Here is a 23,216-nt window from a genome sequence, read left to right as displayed (position 1 = left end):
CAAGGGCATAGAGCAGGGCAAGCTGCTGCTCTGGAGGGCAGGGTGCTTACCTCCACCAGGCTGCAGCCCACCCTGAGCACAGGCACAGCTCTCACTGCCCATCTGGCATGGTGCTCACTCTCCTCTCAGAACTGCCACAAACCAAGGGAGAGGTGTCCTGGTCTTGCCCAGCAGCACCTGTGCCCTCTGGATCTGGGGAAGGAAATGCCCAGGCAGCCCCTGATTGTTTGTTCTTGTTCCTTTTATTCACTGAGGACCACAAGAGAGCAATGAGATTTGATTATCAAAATATTTTCCTTTTTTTTTTCTTCCCAACAGTTATAGTACATCAAAAAATATACACTGACCATGAGAGGAGGGGTACTGGCCAAGTCCCTGGAGTCTGGGGGGTTCCTTTTTTTGGGGGGGCAGGGGAGGGGCTGTTTCATTTGGACTCAAACTGTTCACATCACTCCAAGGTTATTTACAGAGGAGCACACGGTACCGAGCTATGGACTAAGCCCTACAGCTAGAACAGCATCTGCTAAGTCAGAGGCAGTAAATGCTTTGGATAGCACAGGAACAGGGGGTCCCAAGGGGGGTTCCAGGGTGGGGGGGTGCCATAGGGAGCGTCTTTGTATGCAGCTGGTTGCAGTGTTGCTAGGAATGGCTTTCAAGGGGTTAAAGTGCCAAGTGTGGGAGTTACCAGGACTCCACTGGTGGAGGGGAGACAGGGAGCAGCCACCTGACTCCAAGCTCAGGTGCTTGAGAACAAGAGCAGGGGAATGGCCCCACCAGTGCCAAGCAGCTCATGAAGAGCGGAAGGTGGCTGCTGCCCACGCTCCTGAGGCTGGTGGGCACAGTGCAGGGGGGGGGCACAGTGCAGGAGGGGATGCACTGCCCTCTGCTGTGGCCAGGGCTGGGACAGAGCACAGTGAGATAAGCAGGGGGAGGGCTGACTGTGGGCTGCTTGGCACTGTGACACTGCCAGAGCTGTGTCACTCCTGCCAGCACAGGCTCCTGGCGCATGGCATATGGAGTCCAGGCTGCATCCCTGCCCTGGGACCATCTCCCTGTCCCTGTCACAGTCATTGCTGCTGGGAGCCTTCTCTACAGGGCTGCTCTCTGAGCCACAGCTCCCAGCATCACTGGAACACCTCTCAGATGTCTCTACCCCCAGCTTTGCAAACACACTCTGCTCTTCTGGTGCCCTCTCTCCTCCCCTGGGGTGGAGAGTAAATGCCCTGAGCAGATGAATCCATACCCAGGGGCTCCCTCATGGCAGGAGCACAGCAGTGGCACCGCAGGTTGCAGCTGCCCATAGCACAAGGAGCAGGCCCTGCAGACAGCCCTGTGCCACCAGGCACTCCTGCCCTTTCCCCAGGCTCCAACTCTGGGAAGCAGAAGTGTTTCAGCCATTAGGAGGTTCACCTCCCCCTTCCAGGACCCTGCAGGTGGGTGGCACAGGCTGGGCAGAGCCTTGCTGGAACCTGGGCACTGCTTTGCGGCTGAGGCGTGGGGGTTGTGTGCTTGTGCGTGAGGCTTCCCAGGGACACAAACCCTCCTGCCCCTGCCCAGGGCACAACAGGGGGCAGGGGGCACGGCAGAGGTCCCTGGGCCCGGGCAGGGAGCTGGCTGCACAGAGCCAAGCCTCATGTTGGAGTTTTGTGGCCCAGGCACCACTCCAGGCTGTGCCAGCAGCACAAGCACTGAGGGAGGGTGCAGCTGGCACAGAGCTGCTCACTGGTATTGCATAGATTGGGGCAGGGGGAGTCATCACTGCCAGCCTGAGCACCACTTGGGGCGCAGCTTTCCTGCATATTTCTGTGCCCAGCAGCATGTTGGGGGCCTGCAGCACTGTGGGTACAGTTCTGACCAGGTGGGCACTGGGCTTGCTGGGTACAGTGAGAGGCTGCAGCTTTGGGGTCCCTCTGGAGCCCAGCCCTCTGCAGGCTGCAATGGGAGCACTGCAGGGAGGTTGCTGGGTGCAGGCCATGGGGGCCAGCTGCTCCTTTGGGCCCGATTATCCAGGCTGCTGGGGACTCTGTTGTTAGGAATTGTTGGTGACTCCCTGGAAGCTCCGGGTGGGGATGGGGGCACAGCGCTGCCGTTGCCTGGAGAACCAGAAGTGCTGGAGGGACATTCAGAGGCTCACAGCATCACCCACGAGGTAGGGGCAGGGCTGTCCCCCGCGGCTGGGACAGAAGCAAACAGCTGGCACCGATCACAGGGTCACCTCGAGGAGCCCAGCTGTGCTCTCCTGGCTGGGCTGCAGCAGAGCCTGTCCCCAGCCGGGTGCCCACACCGGGTGCCTGTGCCATGTGCTTCGGAGGGCCAGGACAGGCAGTGTGCTTTCGGTGGGCAGAGGTGCCGGCCCTGGCCATTGGCTATTGCTCTCAGAGTGAGGGTACAGTCGGGTGCCCACCATGGCAGGGCTCTTTGGCTGGTGGGACGCAGGGAGCTTGGGCGCAAGAGGCTGGTGGGCAGCACGGAAGTCCCTGGCCAGTACAGGCAAGTGTGGGGGTGGAGGGGCCACAGCCAGCCCAGTCTGAGAGGGAACTGCCAACTTCCCACCTCTGCTGGGGTCGTTTCACCCAGTAAGGACTGGGCTAAGACTCCCATTGCAGTTCCCTTCCCGATGGGCTGAGACTCCCCTTGCAGTTCCTTTCCCCCTGGGCTGGCAAGGACTTGCTGGCCAGAGGGATGCTCCTTCTCCTAGGGACCAGCCAACTCCTCTTCTTCCAGTCTGGTAACTGGGAGGACAATGAACAAAAAGCCAGGCAGCTCCTGGCCACAAGAAAGTCCTGGTGACTTAGGCATGGTCCTCTCCTGTGTGCCACCCATGTGCCACCCCTGTGATGAGCTCCTCTGCTGAGCACAGGGCTGGCACAGGCCAGGGGAGCAGCAGAGATGCATGGCAGGGCTGGCTGGGCTCTGCTGGGGCACCTTCCTCCAGCAGAAGCCAGCTCAAAGCAAAGGAGAAGCTGGGGTTGATGCCTACAGCTGTGGTTCCCCACCAGCCAGCCAAGCAGCGTGCCCGGGAGTGCTGCCCCACACCGGGCACAGCCCCCTGGGGCACAGCCTGGTCCATGGCAGCTGAGTGGCTCTAGTAGGGCGCAAAGACAATGGGGCCTGGCGTGGGGCGGACGTGGGCTGGCGGCGTTCGGAAGAGAGCTGGTCCGAGGATCGGGGCCTGGAACAGGGTGGTGGCAGCAGCTGGTCTGAGCGCCAGGGGCCCTGGCATGGCGCAGACGGTGGCCGCGGTGAGCGGGCTGGGCAGGAAGCGAGTTGCCAGCGTCTTGGTGAGATGCTTCTGCAAAGCCAGCTTGGACTGTGGGGAGTGAGGAGACACCATGAGGCACCCACCTGCGGGACAGCCCCAGCCCCACCTCGGCCCCTGCCCACTGAGCTCTCAGCAGGTCTCTGCAATAACCACAGCCCCTGGCCCCAGCCCATGTCCCCCCACGGCTCTGGGCCCTCAGCTCAGCTGCCCCCAGGTCAGAGCAGGCAGGGTTGCCCCGCCTGTGGTGACCTTCCCAGGAGATCCTCAGCTCCCCACACGCCAGCCCAAAACCCTGCCTTGGCTTTTGCAATGGCTGGGCTGGTCCCTGCCTTGGTCCTTCCCTCTGCTGCCCTGGCATGACTTCAGCTGCCAAAGTCTCTGCTGTCTGCTGGCAAAGCCCCAGGCTTGGTTCAACTGAGCTGTGCCGAATGCAAGCACCCAACAGCTCCTGTTTGGAAACCATGGAGCAGCTGGCAGATCTCAGAGGTGTGAACACTGGTGCCAGTGGGCTCATGAGTCCTGCCCATGCCCACGAGTCCTGCCTGTGCTTTCCCACCAGCAGACTCACAACTCCCCTCACCACCTCAGCCTACCCTCCCCTATGGGCACAACTCCAATGCAATCGCAGGAGCCAAAGGTTTAAGAGAAGCAGCCCCTGTGCCTCTGGCACACAAGGTGGACGCACAACAGGTGATGGTGGCTGGCAGGGTGGCAGACAGGTACCTGGAGAATACTCACTGCGAGGGCAGCATTCTTCTGCAGCTTGCTGTAAGGGCTGTACTTGGGCTTGGGCGGCTTCCCTGCCAGTCGGTCTTTGTGCCGCCGGCTGCTCATGTGCTGGGGAAGGGAAACCACTGGGTGAGGGCATCATCAGGTACCCCCCACCCGAGGGGTCAGCCTGCCTGTGCTCAGTGACCCTCTGCACAGACAGGGCCCAGCCTGGCATTGTCACCTGCTTGAGCTGTGTCTCCGAGTTGACGTAGATCTCGCACACCTGGCACTGGAAGGCTTTGTTCTGGATGTTGATGCTGCCCTTGTTGCCAATCCGCTTGGACTTGTGCCCTGCCCGGGACAGGAGCTTGCCCCGGCCCCGCCGCAGCTGGGCACCATGACCTTCCAGCATTGACTTGTGCTTGGCACCTGGGTGACAGAGGGGACACTTAGCAAACCCCAACGCTGCAAACAACCCCAGCCCCGTGCCAAGTGCTGTGGCACAGGAAGGACCCTCCAGCAACCCCTCACTGGTGCTCTGCATCCCCCCCGTGGGATCCTGCTCCCCCCACCAACCTGTGCCTGGCAGCACTTGCAGGCAGAGGGGCCAGGGGCTGCCTGGGTGGCTGGACTCTCACTGGGGATGCAGCAATCTGTGCCCAAACCCTGCCAAGCTCCAGTGGGCAGCTGCACTTCGTGGGCAGACCAGAAACACTCAGCCTCCTGGAGACCACCCCCACCACCACAGAAGCTATTTTAAGCATGTGCTGGAGCCTGCCGCCTGCCCCCAGGCGGTGGCACCATCTGCAGAGCCAGGCACACGTCGCCCGTCGCGCTGCAGCATCTGAGCCATGCCCAAGGTCAGAGAGGATCCGGCCGTAGAGCCAGGAATAGCTCAGCAGGGTTCCAGCAGGCAGGCAAGGAGACACCCGAAATGCTGGCACACCTGGGCACAGGGCGCTCTGTCCTGGCCCTGCCAGTGAGGGGATGGCAGTACGGGGGTGGGCAGAGTAACCCAAGCCCCCGCTAATTCCTTCTTCTTTTTAAGGCGTGAAGCAAGGAGCCCGAGCCTGAGCGACAGCCGCGGAGCAGCGCAGGGCTGCGAACTGTTTGTTTGTTCTTTTTCCCCAAATCAGCTCCTGGATCCGTAACTGGAGCTGACAAAAGCACAAGGACGCGGCTGCAGCTAAGCCGCAGCGGTGACCTGAGCTGAACCACGGCGCTGCTGCTGCTGCCCCAGGCTGGGGGAGATGCATCCCAGTTCTTGCTCAGCTGAGGGAGAGAAGCCCCTTCCCCTTAAACCCGAGGTGTTTGCCTTTGGTCAGCGTCCTCCAGAGAAAGGAGTGAGTAGGGCGCTGGCTCTGTAAGACCCACAGACCCCACTGGGGATTCCCCACACTGCCCTAGAAGTTCTAGCTGCCCCCTCCTCCCATCCAGCTAACCACAAGCTTCAGGGGTTTCCTTGCAAGCCCCAGCGCTGTCCTGCCCATGAGTGACCTCTGCTTGCTGCTGGGCTCCAAAGCTCCTTAGAGTCTCCAGGGGCTTCTCAACACAAGCAGGAGTCCAGAGCACAGAGCTGACCCCGGGGCTGAGAGTGGCGCTGGCGCTGGGCTGCTGTCAGCTTAGCGCCAAACTGCCACGGAATGTAAAGCAGCCTCCAATCACTTGATTAAATGTATCTAAAAATGCCTTTAATTAAGAGACATGAACAATGAGGGCGCGTTTGACCTTGCCAGAGCTCACCCCATAGGCTGCAGCTCAGGTGAAGCACCGCACACACACTTCTCTCTGCACGCCGCCTTAAAGAACCTTTGTTAATTACAACAAGGTTCGTTAACGATCGGCGCTTCCCTGCCAGGCTAGGCAGGGCTGGTGGTGGCAGGGCCCTGCACGGAGCCCAGGAGGGAGCTGCGAGGGACCTGTTCCTCCCATCCCCATGTCCCCCCCATCCCCGGTGCCCTTACCGGTGTTGTGAGCCTCCAGCTGGGACAGGGAGTTGACGGTGACTTTGCAGGTGGGGCAGTACAGGTGCTGCTTGCTCTTCTTCCCCTCCTTCTCGCTCTCGAGGGCCGAGCTGACGCTGCTGCCCGACTCGGCAGCCTGAGCCTCGGCGGTCTGCGCGGTGGAGGAGGAGGCCACGCTGGTGACGTCCGAGGTGCCCTCTGAGAGCTCTGAGGCCGGCGGGGAGCGCAGCGGGCCGGCGGGGAGCTCCACGGGCGGCTCCTCGGTGCCGGGCATCAGCGCCAGGGTGCTGCACTCACCCTCCGGCTCTGGCAATCCGTTGGCTGGAGCTGGTGGGAGGAAAAGGGGGAGAACAGAAAGAAATGGGCAGAAAGGGGAAGTTTCCTGTGCTCGCGGGGCAGGGGAGGGTGCTGGATCTCAGAGCACCCCATGCTTCCCCAAGACCATCTCCAGTTCCATCTGCTCATGTTCATCCCTGTCCATGGCTCTTCCCAAGGTCTCTCCCATTACCTTCGTTATCGGTGGCTGACAGCAGCCGGGCTCAGCCCGGTGAGCTCCGGTTCAGGGGGATCTGGCTCCCACCAGCCCCAGCCCCATGCGGCAGCAGAGCCCTGGGATGGGCGAGCCCTGGTCAGGGATGGGCAGGGAATGCATCTGCTGCTGCAGCCCCCCAGAGACGCCAAACCAAGGGCAAACACTCAACGTTTCCCCTTGCCAGCTGCAGTACACAGCATCAGGATCTTCCTGGGCTGGGTTCCCCGGCTGGGGATGCCAGCAGAGCACAGCACTTCATTTATGGAGGCTGCTGGTGTCATTTTCACAGTGCCAACCACAGCCCTCTGCTGCCCCACCAGCACCCGTGTCTGGGTGCTCAGACACGAGGCTCACTCCGGGTTTAATCAGCTCTCTGGGGTGCTGCAGGGCTGCTCCTGGCAGCTGGCCAGGTCGCTCACTCCAGTCTCAGGCTGCTCGCCCATACCCCTCACCCACATACCTGTGCTGCCAGGCTCCCCACTGCCCTCGGGGCTGGGGGCGAAGTCGGCTGAGCCATCCTGGCCAGCAGCCACCACCACAGCCCCTGCTGCCTTCTGCTTGTTCTTCATGGCCTCAATGGCCTTCAGCCTCCGTGCGTGCTTGTGGCCCTTGTAGTGAGCTTCTGCCTGGTTCTGGGGAGAGGGGGAGAGGGAGAGAGGGACAGCTCTGGACAGATGGATGGACACAGGGAGCACGGGTGAAGGGTTCAGCCTCAGGCCCTGGCCACTCAGACACGTTTCCAGTGCAGCCACCTCTCTGGTGACATTCATCCCAGCGCCACCTTGGAGGTGGTGGCTTCAGCCAGGTGCAGCTCGGAGCCTTGTCCCTCCTCCTGCCAGACTGCAGGAAGGGATCCGACCAAGGGGTGGCTGCACTACGGCATCAGGGTGCTGCTCGGCGAGATAAGGGCCCGGTTCTGATTAAATGCATCCAGGCAGTTCTAAAAGGAGCTTTCAGGCAAAATTTATGGCTTCAGAAGCATGCAGGGAACTGCTGGCTGCAAAAATAAACTGCAGAAGGAGGCTGGGGGGAGGACCTGGCGCTCTTTGCAACCTCACGGCTGGCCAAGGCGTAGCTCACATTCCCAAGCTCCTTTTTCCTGGCCAAGGCTGAATAATGAAGCGCTTGGGGATGGGCTCCTGCCTGCACCCAACTGATAAAAACGCAGACAAAAGCAAATCAGCCCAGCAGTTGCATGCTCGGCGGCCGGGGACAAAGCTGCGTTGTCCCCAAAACCAGCCACGGCTTGGCAGATTCTGGGGAGTCGAACCAAGGGGAATTAAGACACAGCAGCACTGAGCAGCATGGAGTAATTGGCACCACGGCGTTCTCAGAGGCTTCCTGTGCATGGCAGGAGGAAGAATTCCTTCCCTTCCCTCCCCCTGTGGCTTTCCAAGGGCTGGGAATGGTGTCCAGGGCTCGCAGCACCAGCTGGGACGTGGGAAAGCGCAGGGCCCACGCGAGCGTGGGGCTTCATTAGCAAACACAATCAACTGCCCTCCGATAGCGGGGCTGGGGCGGGGCTGGTCTGCAGCCTAATTAGGTCACCGGCACTGCAGCCGCGCTGCGCAGGAACCCGCGGGGTGTGCCAGGGGCTGTGCTGGGCACGCTCCTGGTGCCGGGACCAGGGGGCACAGGGTCGAGCAGAGTGGTACAGGGTGCCCAGGGGGCAGCGGAGTGTGTGGTGGGACCAAAACCTCCGGCTCCGCGCTTCCAGCTGGGATGCAGCTTGGATGGGCAAAGTGGTGCTTTTCCCTGAGCTCCTTGGTTGTGGAGCAGAAAGACTCAGCCCAGAAACGCTGATTTTTGCTGGCACAGCAGCAGCAGCGCCGGGCTCTGCTGATGCAGCTCGGTGCCAGTGAGGCCAAGGTGCAGGGTCCGAGTGGCTGCCTCCACCCTGGGGCAGCTGAGAGCAGCTCCCGGCGGCACACCGAGCACGGCGGCACACCGAGCACGGCAGCACACCGAGCACACCGAACACTTCGGCAGCTCTGGCAGAGGGGCCCTCAGGGGAGGGTACCAGGGCCCCCAGTGCTGCCTCGGTCGCCAGAAAGGGATGGCCAAGCCCAGGTGATGCTCTGGGCTGGCAGCTCCATGAGTAATGCTCGTACCCAGATGCTGCCTGTGCGATGCCCATGCTGTGGGGTGCTCCTGCGTGGCTGCAGGCGCTGGCACCAGCTCCGGGACAGCTCCCCACCCCGCCCCGTGCCCGCCGGCCACACTCACCGCCGAGTTGAAGCGCAGGTGGCAGATGTTGCAGGAGATGAATTGCTTCTTCTTGAGCGGGGTGGGCACGCCGAAGGTGTGGCTTATCACTGCCTTCTGCACCGGGTCCATCTGCAACGAGAGGGAGGGCAGCTGGGGGTCACACCGTGATGGCCACCCTGGCACGGCACCGTGACCCAGTGATTGCCCACACGCACCACAGAGCTGCTGCAAACACCAGCAGAGCTCACACCTGGGGGTACACAGGAGCCCCCTCTGCCACAGAGAGAACCCCGGCACAGGGCACTGTGTCCACACCACTTCTTGTCCTGGTACTTTTTAAACCATTCCTGAAAATCCAAGCTGGCCGGAGCCAAACCCTGCCATGGTCTGGCAGAGGGGCTGAAGCTGTTGCTGGGCACAGCCAATGGGCACCATCCTCCCCAGCCTCCCCTGCTTGTGCCCTCATCTCCTTCCCCCACCACGGACACCAGGTGGGAAATTATCAGGTTCAGTTTGAGCTCCCAGCTGCTGCCCTCAACCTCCTCACAACCAGGCAGCCTCCCCAGAGGCTTAGCAGGACCAGAGACCACCTGAACGAGCAACCAGCAGCTAATCCTCCACATGCTCCTCAGCAGGGAGCTGAAACGTCCCTGGGAAAAGCTGAAGGTACAAGTGGAGCCACAGGGGCCTGCTGCTTGCCCAAGTGACAGGACAAGAGGAGATGGCCTCAGGTTGCCTCAGGGGAGGTGTAGGTTGGACATGAGGAACAATTTCTTCCCTTTGGGGGTTGTCAAGGCCTGGTCCAGGCTGCCCAGGTCAGTGGTGGAGTCCCCATCCCTGGAGGGGTTCCAAAGCCGTAGTGCTGAGGGATGTGGTTTGGTGGTGGCCTGGCAGTGCTGGGTGGTCAGACTCAATGATCCTCAAGGTCTTTTCTAACCAAAACAATTCCAGGATTCCATGGCTTTCCAACCTGTGCAGCCTCTGGTACCTGACAGGGTGTGCACAGGGACACAGCAGCTCTGGTTCCCCATATCTCCCCCCGAGTCCCTTGGCATGGGCAGCGCAGAGGCTCCCAGCAGATGCGTGCCGGCCGCTGACAGCCCCTGGTGCTTCAGTCCCTCCCCAGGGCTCGGCGTCATTCCTCAGCCCGGGCAGCAAACTTGTTGGCAAAGCCATAATTGTGTTAAACAAAATGCATTTATTAAGGGGGGGACACACAAGAATCAGGCCTTTGTTTGAGCGTGGCTCTCATCTATAATGCAGGCATTGTCCCCTGCCCTGTGGCACTGCAAGATTATCTTATCTGAGTGCTGCTGTCGGCAGCGCCGCGAGCTGCAGCCGATCGCCTTTCTCTGCAGAGCTGCTCGGAGCTCAGACAGGTGCATCAGTCTTGCAGGCATATGCCTGGACAACAGAGCCATTATCGAGAGCCCAGATTCCTTCCCAGGAGTGAGCAGAATGGTAAGAGCAGGTGATTAATGGAGTGCCTCTTTGCTGGCAGGCTTTACTCACTTCCCTGGCATGTAAATGCAGAGGTGCTCAGGGTTCTGAGGAGCCCCACAGTGAGCTACAGATGGCAAAGATGCTGCCCCAGCCCTGGCAGCAAACAGCACCCCGTGCTGCTCGTTTTCAGAACCCACCTTTTCCATGCAGCTCAAACCTGCACAGCTGCAGCAGATGCCAGGACAGCAGCTCCCAGAGGTTCATCCACCCCTGAGCACTGGGGCAGGAGCAAGGCGAGGAGCAGAGGAAAAGGAAATGGCAGCACAAGGATGCAAAAGCGACTGAGGGCCATCCTCATCCTCCTGGGTTACAAGAAGATGGCACCAACCTGGGCCTCTACAATCCCCATGGTTTTGCCAGCTGAGGCTGGTGCAGCTCGTGGCCATTGCTGCTGTATCCCAAAACAATCACCACGTCCTGAAAAGCCTTTCAGCACCCAGCCCTTGCAGGAGCTCACCCAGAGGCCCAGCGACCCCCTGCCAAGGCTTCTCCTGCTCTCTCAAGCACACTTGGTGGCATGCAGGATGCTCTGCCCAGCTCCATCCAGCCCAGCCAAAGCTTGGAGACCACCTGAGAACCCTTGTGCTCCTCTCCAAATGAAAATCCCCAAATCCCAGCCAGGTGGGGGTTGCAAGGGACCTCCAGAGCTCATCCAGTCCAACCCCTCTGCTCCATCAGGGCACCCACAGCAGCTTGCCCAGGATCACAATGTCCAGCTGGGTTTGGAAGCTCTCCAGAGAAGGAGACTCTACAACTTCTCTGAGCAGCCTGTTCCAAACACGCCATTGCCTTGCCCTCACCACTGTCTCAGAGAGGAACAAGATCCGTCCCCAGCCCTCCTCGGGGGCTGGTAAGGGTCTGTGCCACAGCAGTACCTACCGGTACCCGCAGCCGGGGGGAGCGAGGCTCTTCCCGAGCGATTCCAGCAGAGCTGACCCGACAGGCTCTGGCCACCGTGCGCTCGGAGAACAAAGATCTGGGCTTTATAGTCCATTGGCATTGACTCACTTGGCTTTATTTATCCCTGGATGTTCCTGCCGATATAAATAGAGCTCCCTGCCCGGCTCCCGCCTCCGGGGTCAGCACCGGGAATTCACAGGGACACAGCATCCGCTGGGATCGCGGCTCCTGCGGGGGTCTGCGAGGAACTGTCGGCTCCCAGGGATCTGCAACAGCCCTGCTGCTGGAGAGAACCTGCCGAGCATGTAGCCTTCGGATGGCCTTGGGAGGTTTGTTCCCTGTTGTGGCTGCTCCAAGTGCAGCAGAGCTCAACTTGGGAAGGTTTTGCTCACCCCAGAGTAAAATATCTACTGGGTTCATGAGAGCTTTGTGACCTGCTCAGGGTGCAGTCTTCTGCTGTGCAGCGGCCGAGAGCTCCTGGTCTGTAGGACAGCACCAAGCCCAGCTCAGCACCACCAGCAGCCCTGGGGAGCAGAGGCAACCCCCCGAGTTCTCATCACAGCAGCTCAGATGTGGCAGCTCCCTCTGAAGCACTCTGAGCTGACACCTGCCCCCCAGACGACCCTGAGCTTCAGCTGCCGAGTGGAGCCTCTGCCCTGGCACCATCAGCTAAGAAACCAGGAGGTGCCAGCCTGGCTCCGAAGCACGGGGGTCCTCGAGCCCTCACAGTGCCACCCTCAGCCTCCTCTCCAGCACAAACGCATCCCAAAGGGGCAGCTCCCACCCCAGACCACCCAGCACCACGTGCGGGGCTTGGGTCTGAGCTCGGAGCAGCTAACCCACGGTGCCTGTACCACCCGGGTGGCCACCCCCAGCATCTCTATCCCTACTGAGCCTGCACACAATGCGGCGGCTCTGGCAAGCGCCAGGGATTCATTTTCCAAATGATTATTCTTAATTATTATTATCATTATTATTATTTTCATAGCAACAGGGCTCTGGAGGGCACGTGCCAAGGCAGGGGCTGGCAGGAGCCAAGCAGAGCAAACAAGCAGGGCTGGCTCCAGTCAGCTCCTGACTCCAGTGACTAAAAAAAGGAGCTCAGACAAAGAGCAGCAGCGTTAATGGCATCCAAAAATCCTCCTCTCCTGTGTTTCTGCTTGTTAGCGCAGGGGAGCGGCAGGCTTCAGAGCAGCTTACAGGAGTTAGAGGGTTCAATCCCATTCAGCAGCCACAGGAATCCTCTCTTAATGTCTGCACTGCCTTTGAAGATCTCCGCGATAATTTGCACCTTCCGCACACGTTAATCCCAAAGCCACTTACAAAAGGCCGGCGGGCGAGCGGGGAGGGAGCTCAGGAAAAGTCCCACTGCCAGGCTCGCGAGGGTACAAAAGGGGCATTTACCAAACGCAGAGATGCCCACCCTGCCTCTGCAGGGGAAGAGGGAGGAGCAGCCCCAGGTCCTGCTCCTTCTCCCCACCACTGCTGCCCCTCAGCAGAGCAAAACCTGCTCCTCGGTGATCCCAGGAGCATCCCAGGAAGCTAGAACACTAGGACAGGGACCCACAGCATGGCAAGAGAGAGGCTTCAGGAGCAGATCCCGGCCCTACCATCAGTGGGAAGCATGGGGCAGACCCTGGGTGGACACAGAGCCCATCTGGGCTGAGGTCGGCTGAGGAGAGAAACCTCATTTGACACCTAAGACTGTTGTGCTTCTTTAGCCACATCCATGGCACTTCAGATGTAGCACAGGACATCTCTAGACATGCTGAACTACACGACCCAAGCACCTGGTCCAGTGGTTCGAGGCTGGGGACCTCGATCCCAACCAGGCAGTGGGAGAAGTCCCACAGCAACCAGACCCCCCTGAGACCCACAGCCACACAGCACCAGCCATGTTCTCTGCCTTCTCTCTCTGTTTTCCTCTATTTATTTTCCAGCTAAGGAACTGCTCTCCAGAGCTACTTTATTACTATTGATTCCAGGAGCAAAATCCAATTGATCTTGGTTAAAAGGAACCATCTTTGAATTCTGGCCCAGAAGGGTGATGGCCGGGCAGGAGCTGCTCCCAGCTAAGGGCAGGGGCATTGCTCTAGCATCCAGCAGACTCCAGTAATTAAACCAGAAATTATCTGGCAGGGTTCAAGGAGTGGTGTCATGGAGAAGAGGGACTGCTGTGGGCAAGGAGGGGTCTAGCAGATGATACCCCCTGGGACTCACCGTGTTGAAGTTGGGGAAGAGGTTGAGTGGTGACGTCCTGTTGAGCCTGAGGGTCAGGAAGTGCTTGATGTCCAGGGGGGAGTGGAGGGGACGGCCAGGGATAGGCAACGATGCTAAGAGGGGACTGCTGTGTCCGGAGGGACCTGGGCAGGCAGAAGGGAAAGAGCAGCATTAGCAGTGCAGGGACATGGCACGCGGGGGCATGGCACACAGAGATGTGGCACACAGGCTCTGCACCCTCTTCAGTGAAAGGGCCCAGCCCAGGGTGGCCCTGAGCATCCCTCTGCCTCTGGAGCTCAAAACCAGCTGGTGGCCTTCTTAGCCACCTGGGCACATGCCAGCCCATCTTCAGCTGCTGCTGCCCCCAGGTCCCTTTGCTCCAGGCAGTTCCCAGCCTCTGCCCCAAGCCTGGAGTGCTCAGGGGGTTACTGTGACTCAGCTTGGCCTTGGTGAATCTCATCCCATAGACCTCAGCAAACTGATCCAGCCTGGCCAGACCAAAACGGTGTTCCTGCAGCAGAAACACTGATCAGGAGCCACGGTCACCAGGAGCCACGGCCACCAGCGTGGTTCTGGGACAGAGCCAAGACACTCGCCCCACTCAGCGCCCTGCACCCCAACACTGCCCCTGCAGGACAAGGACTCCCTGCTGGAGGAGAGCAGCCTGGTGCAGGAGCTGAGGCACGAATCTGAAATGCAAAGTTTGGAGGATGTTCTGCGGCTGAACAGCGCAGGCCCCGCGGGCACCAACGACCTCTTTCTGGGAGAGCGCACACGGGCGGCTCTGCAGCAGCTCCGGAGCCGTCCCCGAGTCAGGGCTGACTCCGGGGGAAAATTCCATCTTGCTTCACCAGGCGTGAGCTGATCGAGTTAATTCCAGAGTCACCCAGGAGGGAAATCTGTGAAACTGCCCAAAATAAATAAATAAGGTTACAGCCACGGCGAGCGGGGCGGGGGGAGGTGGGGGGACAGAGCCAGCGGAACTGGGTGAGCGCCGCACAGTTAAACCTTCTGAGGCGTGAAGCTGAGCTTCTGCCCCTAGTCGTCTGAGACGGCAGCGGCCGGCGCCTGGGGAGCTGCCCCCGGGGTCCCCCCCGGCCCACACAGGCAGCAAGGAGCTCACCACGAAGGGTTTGGGGCTGCAACGCCAGCGCCGGCCGTGGTCAGGGCGCTTTGCACTGCCTGCAGCAGCCCCGGAAGGGTAGATCTGTGCCTGTGCTCCATTCACCACCGGGAGGAACGCAGAAGGCAGGCGGTCACCACCTCCCCATCCTCAGGAGCCCAATGAAGGGGATTTACAGCTCAGCTAATGCCACCGTGCCAGCCAGCCCCGGCTGCTGCTACCTGGCCCTGCAGTCGAGGGGTTCAGTCCCCAAAGAGCAGCTCCTGCTCCAGAGTGCTGAGGGGATGCAGGGATGGACTCAGCCCACAGCAGCTGCTTCCCAGCGAGGCAGTAAGGAAGTGATTCCCAAGCTGCTCTGGCACCTCCTTAAGCCCAGGTCTGTGGATCAGACACAACCCTGGGCTAGGTCTTCAGCCAGGGCAAACCAGGAGAGAGCCCAGAACCCCAGCTGGGACCGGAGCCTGCGGAGGGGGCAAGACCTTTCCCTCATGGTTCTAGGAGCCCAGGACAAGATCCCTATGAGCATCACAAGAGATGAAGGCCTCCAACAGCGTCATCATCCTCACCCAGGCACCCTGTAAAGAGCAGCCCCAGGTCTGCAGCCGGCAAAAGGGGGGAAGCCAGCACTTGCCACAGAAGGGACAAGTGGCAGCTGGCACAGGGCACTCAGCCTGCTCTTGGGGCACCTTCCCAAGGTTATGGCTGCACCGCGGCCGCTCCTGCCTTACCTTTGCTGCAGGGCAGATTCCGGCAGCAGCTGCGGGCTGTATTTTTAGGTATTAATTAGACACTTAATTAAGGAGATTTGCTCTGGGGAGAGCAGCAGGGCCCCCAGGTCTGTATAGAATGACACGACCTTAGCCAAGGTGACGGCCACAGCAGGGGGGGGGTCTGCTGTGAATGGCACCCCCACATGCTCACTCTGTAGCTCCGGGGCAGGGCTGGTCTCTCCCACAGCATTGCCCGTGTCTCTCCCTCCCCCACCCTGCCCCGAGAGTACCCTCCCAGCAAACACAGCTGCTGCAGCACTGCAGGGTCTGCTGGGATGGGAGATGGGGCTCCAAGGAGTATTTCCAAGGGCTTGTGCAAGGAGGGTAGCACAGGAGCAGCATATTCCTGCCAGAAACAGCTGCTGGGAGGTCCTTTCACCCACCCAGCTCCACAGTGAGAGCTGCAAAGCTCTTAACTCAGCACCCAGGCCTGACCAGAAGATGCCAAACCACCCAGTGGCACCACTGCAGTGCCATGCTTCTCCCTGGGGCTCAGCCTGGAGCTACCAACTCAGCCCCAGCTCCTGTCTCACAGGCACACAACTCAGAGGGGTCCCCTGGGATTTACAGACCTGTCTCAGTCCTTCATGTCACCAAGGCCACCCAGGACCATGTCTGGCTGCCGTGCCCAGCCTGTCCCCACCACCTCTTCACTCTGCACAGTGACTGCGTGCCTGTCGGCAGCAGGTATGTTCCCGGGTGCCCCAGAGCAGAGCCAAGTGTTGTGCTCCAGCAGCAGGCTGTGGGAGCCTCCACCAAACACCTCTGAGAGCGGCAGGGCCAACGCTGGGGGCGCTGCTAAGGACTCCTCCCCACAGCCGCCGGCTGCTTCACAGAGCATCTGGCATCGTCTGCGCGGTGCAGATGGAAACGGAGCTGTTGATTCACACAGGAGCTGTCTGGCTGCCTCCTGTTCAGAGGTGTCCTCAAGCAGAGCGTGGTGGTGGCTCAGATTTCTTACCCAGGGCTTTCAGGCGTTTGTCTCTGGCCAAGCAGGGGCTGAATTTGCTCCAGCTCCTTCCAGAAGGCTCTGGGAAATGCTGCCTGATGCCAAAGGATGCTGGCAGGAGGAGAGGAGCAGTGCTTGGGGACAACGCTGGGGCATGTCCACAGCACTGGAGCAGCCTCAGTACTGCTTGAGGATGGAGCAGTCATGGACAGATTGCACCATGGTTGACTCCCAGAGCAACCAGACCCAGGAAGCCCCACCTGGGCCTCAGCACAGCACACCTGTCGGCCCTGGAGGCAGAGATGCTGTGGCTTGCCCTAGCACGGTTGCCTTTGCTTCAGACCCCAGCAGTCCCCACAGCAGGACCAGCTCTGACCAATGCAGCTTCTCCACCCAGGCCACTCCCAGAGCCAGGGCCCTCTGTGAGCCAGGGCTGGGATAGAGGAGGGGGAAAAACTACTTTGAATCCCCTCCATGCCCCTCTGTGTTGCTGTGGCACAAGTCCCAGCCAGAGGAACAGCACAGGACCAATGAGGACCATCAGCACAAATGAGAACCATCAGTGCTAAGGACACTGGGGTCAAATCCTACTGGACACAGACGCAGACAGCATCAACTTACCCAGGGCAGAGCAGAGCTGGATCCTGGGGGAGGATGCAGCACTCAGCACTGCACTGACGCAGTGCCTCATGCTGTGCTGGTGTCACAGCAGAGTGACCTGGCTCAGAAAGGTCTCCTCACCCACCTCTCCCAATGAACACCAGAGCAGCCCCACAACACTAGGGCACACTGGGCAGCTCCCCTGCCCTACTCAGCCACCGCACCAGTACCCCAGACCCTGGCAGCAGCAGAGCCTGAGCACGCCCACCACGGGTGCCCGATGGCTCTGCTCATTCTGGGGGACAGGGGAGGTTAACCACACATGAACCAGCCCAGGTCTGTCCCCAAAGCAGATCTTAAAAACCTTTCTTGGGTTGTGACCGCAGGGAGGTGGTGCTGCTGGGAAAAGAGCAGGAAGGGCTCAGGATTATTTTTGGACCCTGCTTGGGATTTATTCTGCCATTGCAAAAAAAAAAAAAATCACCACAAACCAACAAACCAAAGTCCTTTTAGATCTCTCTGTACTTCAGGCAGCAGCAGATGGGGGCAGAGCTTTGCAGTAGATCTATTTCTCTAGATCTGGATAAATGCAGCCACACCTGCACACCCTGCTGCACGCCAGTGCTGCTCAGCCACAGTGCTTGCAGCATCCTTCCCTAAACCTCTTGCTCTTGAAATGCCTCCAACCTGATGCCACAGCTAAAATCTCCCTGCTGGACATGAGGAGAGCCAGCACGAACCCAGCGGGCACCCAGGGTGTGCACAAGGCTGGAAGGGTGGCACTTCCTTTGCTGCATTCCTTCTGCAGGCTCCAAAGCAACACACATCAGATACTGCTGCAGAGGCTGGAGTGAAGCTGCTGGGCGAAGGCAGCGCAGCACAGGAGGGGATTTGCCTTCAGCTCCCTGAGACAGGGTAACAGCAAACCCCTGGGAAGCTTCTCAGCACGATCTGGGCCTTCAGGTGGCCCCAGGATTTGATGGATGTCTGGGGGGTGAGGGAGGGGAGGGTCATGGGACAAGCCTGGCTTCGTGAAGGATCCTGGTGCCTCTTCTCAGCACGGAGCAGGCTACCATCCACCAGCAGCCTGCCAGTCCAAGTGGCAACCAGTGATAGAGAAAGAGCAGCGATGGGCATCTAGCTGGCACCCATGGCTGCCCACAGGACCTGGCTCCCTGCCCGCAGGGCTCTGCTGTCAATGGGCACTGCTCACTTCACCTGCGCCACGATGAAGCCAGACTCCCTCCTGCTCTCATAGTACTCGGTGGCCAAGGCAAAGTCGAAGTCGCTGAGGGCCGGCCCGTCCAGGGCGATCTTCACCAGGTCGGAGAGCTTCTGGTGCCCTGTGTGCCGCGCACGGCCACGCCACAGCAGCTCCTGGCCCCTACTGAGCTTCTGGGACAGCTCCGAGCCCAGCGGCAGTGCCAGGGCGATGGCAGCCAGCACGGCAAAGTCTGGGAAGAGCTCATGCAGCTCGGAGCTGTCGCAGACCAGCTTGCCGCAGAGGTCCCGGAAGGAGAGCTGCCGGAGACTGAAGACGATGCGCTTGAAGAGGGGGAAGTCACTGAGGGCCCTCTCGCTCACCACCACCCGCGAGTAAGCCTGCAGCAGGAAGCTCAGCTCGCCAACCCCATAGCTGCCAATGTCCTCCAGAGCCCGAGGGTAGCACTTAGGGTTGAAGATGGCTGAGAAGGAGCTGATGGCCTCCAGGACGCTGCTGGGGAACCTGTCCAGCAGGCTGCCCTGCAGGCTTTCCAGGTAGGTCTCCTTCAGGTGCTCAAAGTGCTTCAGGTGCACCTTGGAGCAGTTGGCCAGCTCCACGCCCTTGTAGCAGAGGTGGCTTTCACCCTCCTGGTCACCCTGCGGGTGCTCCTTCAGCTCACTGAGGAACTCCTGCAGGTTCTGGCCGCTGGTGCTCTTCTGGGCCTGCAGGGTGGTGGCCGTGGTGGAGACGATTGGCTTCAGGATGGAGAGGTCAACATCCCCCATCTGGAAGAAGCGGCTGAGTTTCTGGAAGATGGGAAGGACATCCAAGAGGATCTTGGTGAAGGCCACAAACTGGAACTTACGGAGCTCTTCACAGAGGCTGTGTGCCACAGGCGACCTCTCCACCTCGCTCTCCAGGAGCAGCACCAGTGTGGGCCAGGAGGAGTCGATGGCTTCCACAGCTGGGAAGATAGAAGTCCAGTGGATGGCTCTGGGGCTCCCAAGGTCTATCTCACAGAGGTCCAGGATGCTCCGCAGCTCCTGCAGGCCACTGCTTTCCCCCCTGAAGCTGGAGGAGAGCCTGTACACAGCATCCAGGGTGCTCTCATACTGCTGGAGGTACTCGATGCTGCCGATGCCCTGGGCGGGCAGCAGGGAGCTGCCATGGGCCAGGCAGTGCAGCTCAGTCAGCAGCGGGCAGAGGGAGCCCAGCGCGGTGCCCACCCCGCTCGGCCGCTCAGCCAGCAGCGAGGCGCTGTTGGCGCTCAGCCAGGTGATCTTCATGGTGGGGATGCCACAGGAGTGCACCACCTCGCCCACCCTGCCCACCACTGTGGAGCCCTCCCCGGTGGGCAGCTCGAAGCTGCCCAGGAAGGTGGCGTCAGTCTGCCCGTTGCAGGGGGACACGGTGGTGGTGAACACAGTGAGGCTGCGGCGCTGCAGGACGTCCACCGTCTCATCCACCACCAGCCCAACAAACGGTGAGGCCTTGATCCTGTGTCTGTCCTCGTTGTGCAGCACCTTGGCGATGGCTGCCTGAGCCGGGCAAGGGAGCACAGAGTGGGCAGGGAGGGAAAGAGAAACACAAATGAGCTCCAGAAGCAGGGGGAGATGCCCAGCACCCGGCACAGGGCGAGCTGCAGGGCTCCGGCTCCAGGACTGCCCGAGAGCAGCACAAGGTCCAGGTGGGAGGAGAGCCCTCAGGCAGACCCAAGGCACAGACAAGCTGTGACTCCTGTTCTCTTCTGCTCCTGTCCTGCAGCCCCAGCACCCAGCGAGGCTGCACAGAGCTCAGGGGTCCCTGTTCCAAGCAGGAGGCTGGAGCCCCGCAGCTTCATCAGGACTGGGAATCACCAGGGTAGCACCAAGCCACCATCCCCCTGTCCCTGAGCCTCTGTCTGTGCTGGGAGCGAGGTGAGAAGCTACCAAGCCACCACCATGGCTCCAACCTCAGCCACTACATTGGGGTTTATGAGCCCAGCAGGGGCAGGAGCAGCAGAAGGCTGCAGCATCTTTTCCTTCTTCACTCCATTTTCCATATCCAGGAGGGGAACCCCCCTGGGTGTGTAAGCACTGCCCGTGGCACTCCAGTCTGGGAAACCAAATTAGTTGGTTTAGCCAATCTGCTAAACTGAAGCTAAGCAGTAAACTGAAGCTCTTCAGAGAGCTAAAACACCTGGCACATGGCCAAGACTCACTAAAAATTTAATTTGCTTTTAACAGGCTTGAAGCATTTGTTCAAATCAAGAGAATCCTCCCCAAACTCTCTGCATTCTTGAACTTTCTGATCACCCTCTTCAGGGCAGGAGAGGAAAACCCACAGCACCTGCAGCTTCTACCCTTGGGCAGCCTGGCAGGGCTCAGAAGGGAGAGGCTGCTCCCGCTCTCCCTGTGCCAGGAAGCACGCCTGGCACCATCAGCCCCAGGCTCCCCCAGAACCCCCAGCACCTTCTCCTGGTCCTGTCAAAGCAGGGAATGACACCAGCGAAGTGCCAGCCACGGTGCTGTTTAATGTGGAGGAACTCCCAGAGTCCACTGGAAGTCCTGGAGAGCATCACCCAGCTCCACTGTGGGGCTACAGCACATCCTGGCACAGCCTCACTGCATGGACCGAGCCCATCACAGACATGCCCTGATCCCACAGGACGTGTTTTCCAGTCCAAGGACAGTGATGGAGATCAGCAAACGCTGGCACAGAGGCTGTTGGTGCTCCAGAGCAGCCCCAGCTCTGGCTCGCCCAGGCTCACATCACCAGGAGGATCCATGGATCCCCAGCCCAGAGATGGCTCTGGCAGAGCCCACGCTTCCCCCTGTACCACCAGGGCCCATGGGGTGGGAGTTCTTGCTCCAGGCTCCTGTTCACACACACACACATAGCACCTGAAGCGAAGCCAGGTGGGTACTGGGAAGCCTGGAGCTCCCGGTGTAGCCAGTCAGGGTGGGCACCACCATCGGTGCAGGCACCACCCGAACCCAAAGCAGCCATCAAGAGGTGGAAGTTGAGCCCCAGCCTGGCAAACCCACCTGCATCTCCCCGACGCTGCCAGGCTGGTAGAAGTCGCTGTGCTCGGGGGCCAGCAGCGCCTGGCACAGGTTGAACTTCTGGAAGTCGAGCAAGGAGGAGAACTTCTCCTCCGGGATCTCCTCCTTCGCCATCCAGTAGACAGTAGTGAGTGCAGCCACCTTCGCTGGGTTCACTTCCACCTTGATGACCGAGCGCAGCTCCGGGTGGTGCCCATGGGCACGGCTCTCAAATGCCAGCTGCTCCCAGTTCACGGCCAGTGCCTGCCGGTGGGCGCCAGAAGTGACGTGGCGCAGCAGGGCATGGCGCTGGAAGTTGTCGGTGCCCACGGTGAAGGCATTCTCGGCCTTCCCGTGCTTGTTCTTCACCAGCGCCTGCCGGCACTCGGCGCAAAACATCAGCTTCCTCTCATAGTCAAACTCCAGCCAGGTGAACTCCTCCTTCCAGTGCTCATTGAAATACCTTTTGCACTTTTTATTGGAATTGGAAGTTTCCCCTGCAGGCTTTTTCCCCGGGGGCACCATGCTGCGCTGGCTGGGGGAGCAAAGGCTACGGCCTGACTGAAACCAGCCTCAAGAGCAGCAGCCTCTATATTTAACTTAGTAAGAATCTCTATTACCACTCTCCTGGTCCGACTGGAGATGAAAGAGACACAAGGGAAAGGGATTAGGGGAGGGTCAAAGGTGGCTTTGGACTGAATGTCTGGCAAGGAGATCGCTGACTCCACAGGGAGCAGCTCCTGCTGCTGGCAGCAAGTGCCTGAGAGCCAGAGCAGAACCAGGCTGACTTGGAGGCCAGCTCAGGCACAAGTCCTTGCATGCACACCTGTGTCTGCATTCCTCTCTCGCTTGTCTCCATCCCTGGATGTGGCCAAAGCCATGTCCCATGGCAGCAGGGCTGTGCACAGGACCTGCTCCAGCCAGGGCTCCCCAGCACCTCCCTGAGCCTGAGGCTGCAGAGCTCTGACTTAACCCAAGCAGATGAAGTATTTCAGGATCCACTCAGCTCCCTCCCTGCACCGAAGCCCCACTCAGCCTAGTCCTTGTATTCTTCCATCAACTGCATTGAAAAACCAAACCGAGCCTTCATCAGGGTGGTGGGAGGAGGAGGAACCAGCAGGAGATGGGGAAGGCGGAGAAACCAAATGCAGAGGCAGAAGGAACAGGGACGCTGAGCAGCAGCAGCCAAGCCAGGGAGTGCTGTCAGCCAGGGGCACTGTGCTGAGAAACCTATCAGGAACTTGAAGCTTTTCAGAACACCCCCAGGCCCCAGAGCGACAGCCCAGAGATGCAAACACCCACGGCCATGGAGTGGGGCTGCCACTCGGGGTGCCCCGGGCAACGTCGCCTGGGTGGTGGTGGAGCTGCCCAGCACCACAGCTAGCTGGCACCACAGTCCAGGGTCTGCCTTCTCCTGGCACTGTCTTTCGGCATGCCCTGGCTGCAGTTGGGATCTTGCACAGTGCTGGGGGCAGCTCCCTCTGTTCCCTCCCTGTCACCCACCCCCATCAGCTTCCAAACCTTCCCCCACCTGCACACAGCCCCCTGCCAACTCTGCTGCTCTAGCAAAGCAAAAGCAGCAGCTGGGGACTGGGAGTGCTGGGGTGGCAGCAGAGCACCGCGACACTGGGTCCTGCATGCCCTGCAGCATCCCACCGGGCACCCTGCATCGGGCACGCAGCTCCTTAGCACCACTGGCCACAGGAAAAAGCATCGTGATGGGGAAGAGGCAGCTGCCGGTCACCCAGTGCCCACCCGGGCGAGGGCGAGCAGAGCAGCACGCAACCCCCAGCCCTGCGTGCCCACCCCGCACCCCCTGCCCTCATACGTACCATGCAAAGGCTCTGGGCAGGGGCTGGCAAACCTCCCAGGCTGGGGTTTTAAACAGGAAAAAAAAAAATCCAAAATCCAACCTGCTTTAAACCCCCCAAACCAGCCAAAGAGCAAGCGGAGCCCAGGAGCCGGCTGGGAGGGCAGCGGCAGCCCCCAGCAGCCCCCAGCCCAGCAGCCCCCAGCGCATGGGTGGCCGCCCAGCTGGCACCGCCGTGCCCCAAGCGCGGCGGCTCAGGGAACAAAGCCTGCGGCTGGCAGGGCGCTCAGCGGCGCTCGGGCGCAGCCATCTTGCTGCCGGCGACTCGCTGGCTCCGCGGAGGCTGCCGGAGCCCACGGCGGCAGTGGCCACTAGCGGCGGCCGGGACGGGGAAGGCCGTGTGGCCGTGGATGGGCTCTGGCCCCTCGGCAAGGGCG

General features: G+C 60.4%; 2 protein-coding genes across 2 annotated transcripts in view; both read right to left on the bottom strand.

Moving 5' to 3' along the window:
• Positions 1 to 3,085: 3,085 nt before the first annotated feature.
• Positions 3,086 to 23,216, bottom strand: part of ZNF385C (zinc finger protein 385C) — a 55,603-nt gene continuing 35,472 nt past the window's right edge. The window contains 7 exon segments of the mRNA XM_054396789.1: positions 3,086 to 3,310; positions 3,986 to 4,099; positions 4,215 to 4,402; positions 5,938 to 6,264; positions 6,930 to 7,101; positions 8,696 to 8,806; positions 13,301 to 13,443. Coding sequence (XP_054252764.1) covers positions 3,086 to 3,310; positions 3,986 to 4,099; positions 4,215 to 4,402; positions 5,938 to 6,264; positions 6,930 to 7,101; positions 8,696 to 8,806; positions 13,301 to 13,443 — 1,280 coding nt within the window.
• Positions 17,952 to 21,494, bottom strand: C39H17orf113 (chromosome 39 C17orf113 homolog). The gene is made up of 2 exons (XM_054396855.1): positions 20,973 to 21,494; positions 17,952 to 19,484 (listed from the first exon to the last, which is right to left on the bottom strand). The coding sequence occupies exons 1-2, from the start codon at positions 21,492 to 21,494 to the stop codon at positions 17,952 to 17,954; spliced, it is 2,055 nt and encodes a 684-aa protein (XP_054252830.1).

Source organism: Indicator indicator, chromosome 39 (assembly GCF_027791375.1).
Source record: "Indicator indicator isolate 239-I01 chromosome 39, UM_Iind_1.1, whole genome shotgun sequence".
Taxonomy (NCBI): Eukaryota; Metazoa; Chordata; class Aves; order Piciformes; family Indicatoridae; genus Indicator; species Indicator indicator.
The sequence above is the reverse complement of the archived record's forward strand: the minus strand, read 5'-3'. Positions and strand labels throughout refer to the sequence as shown.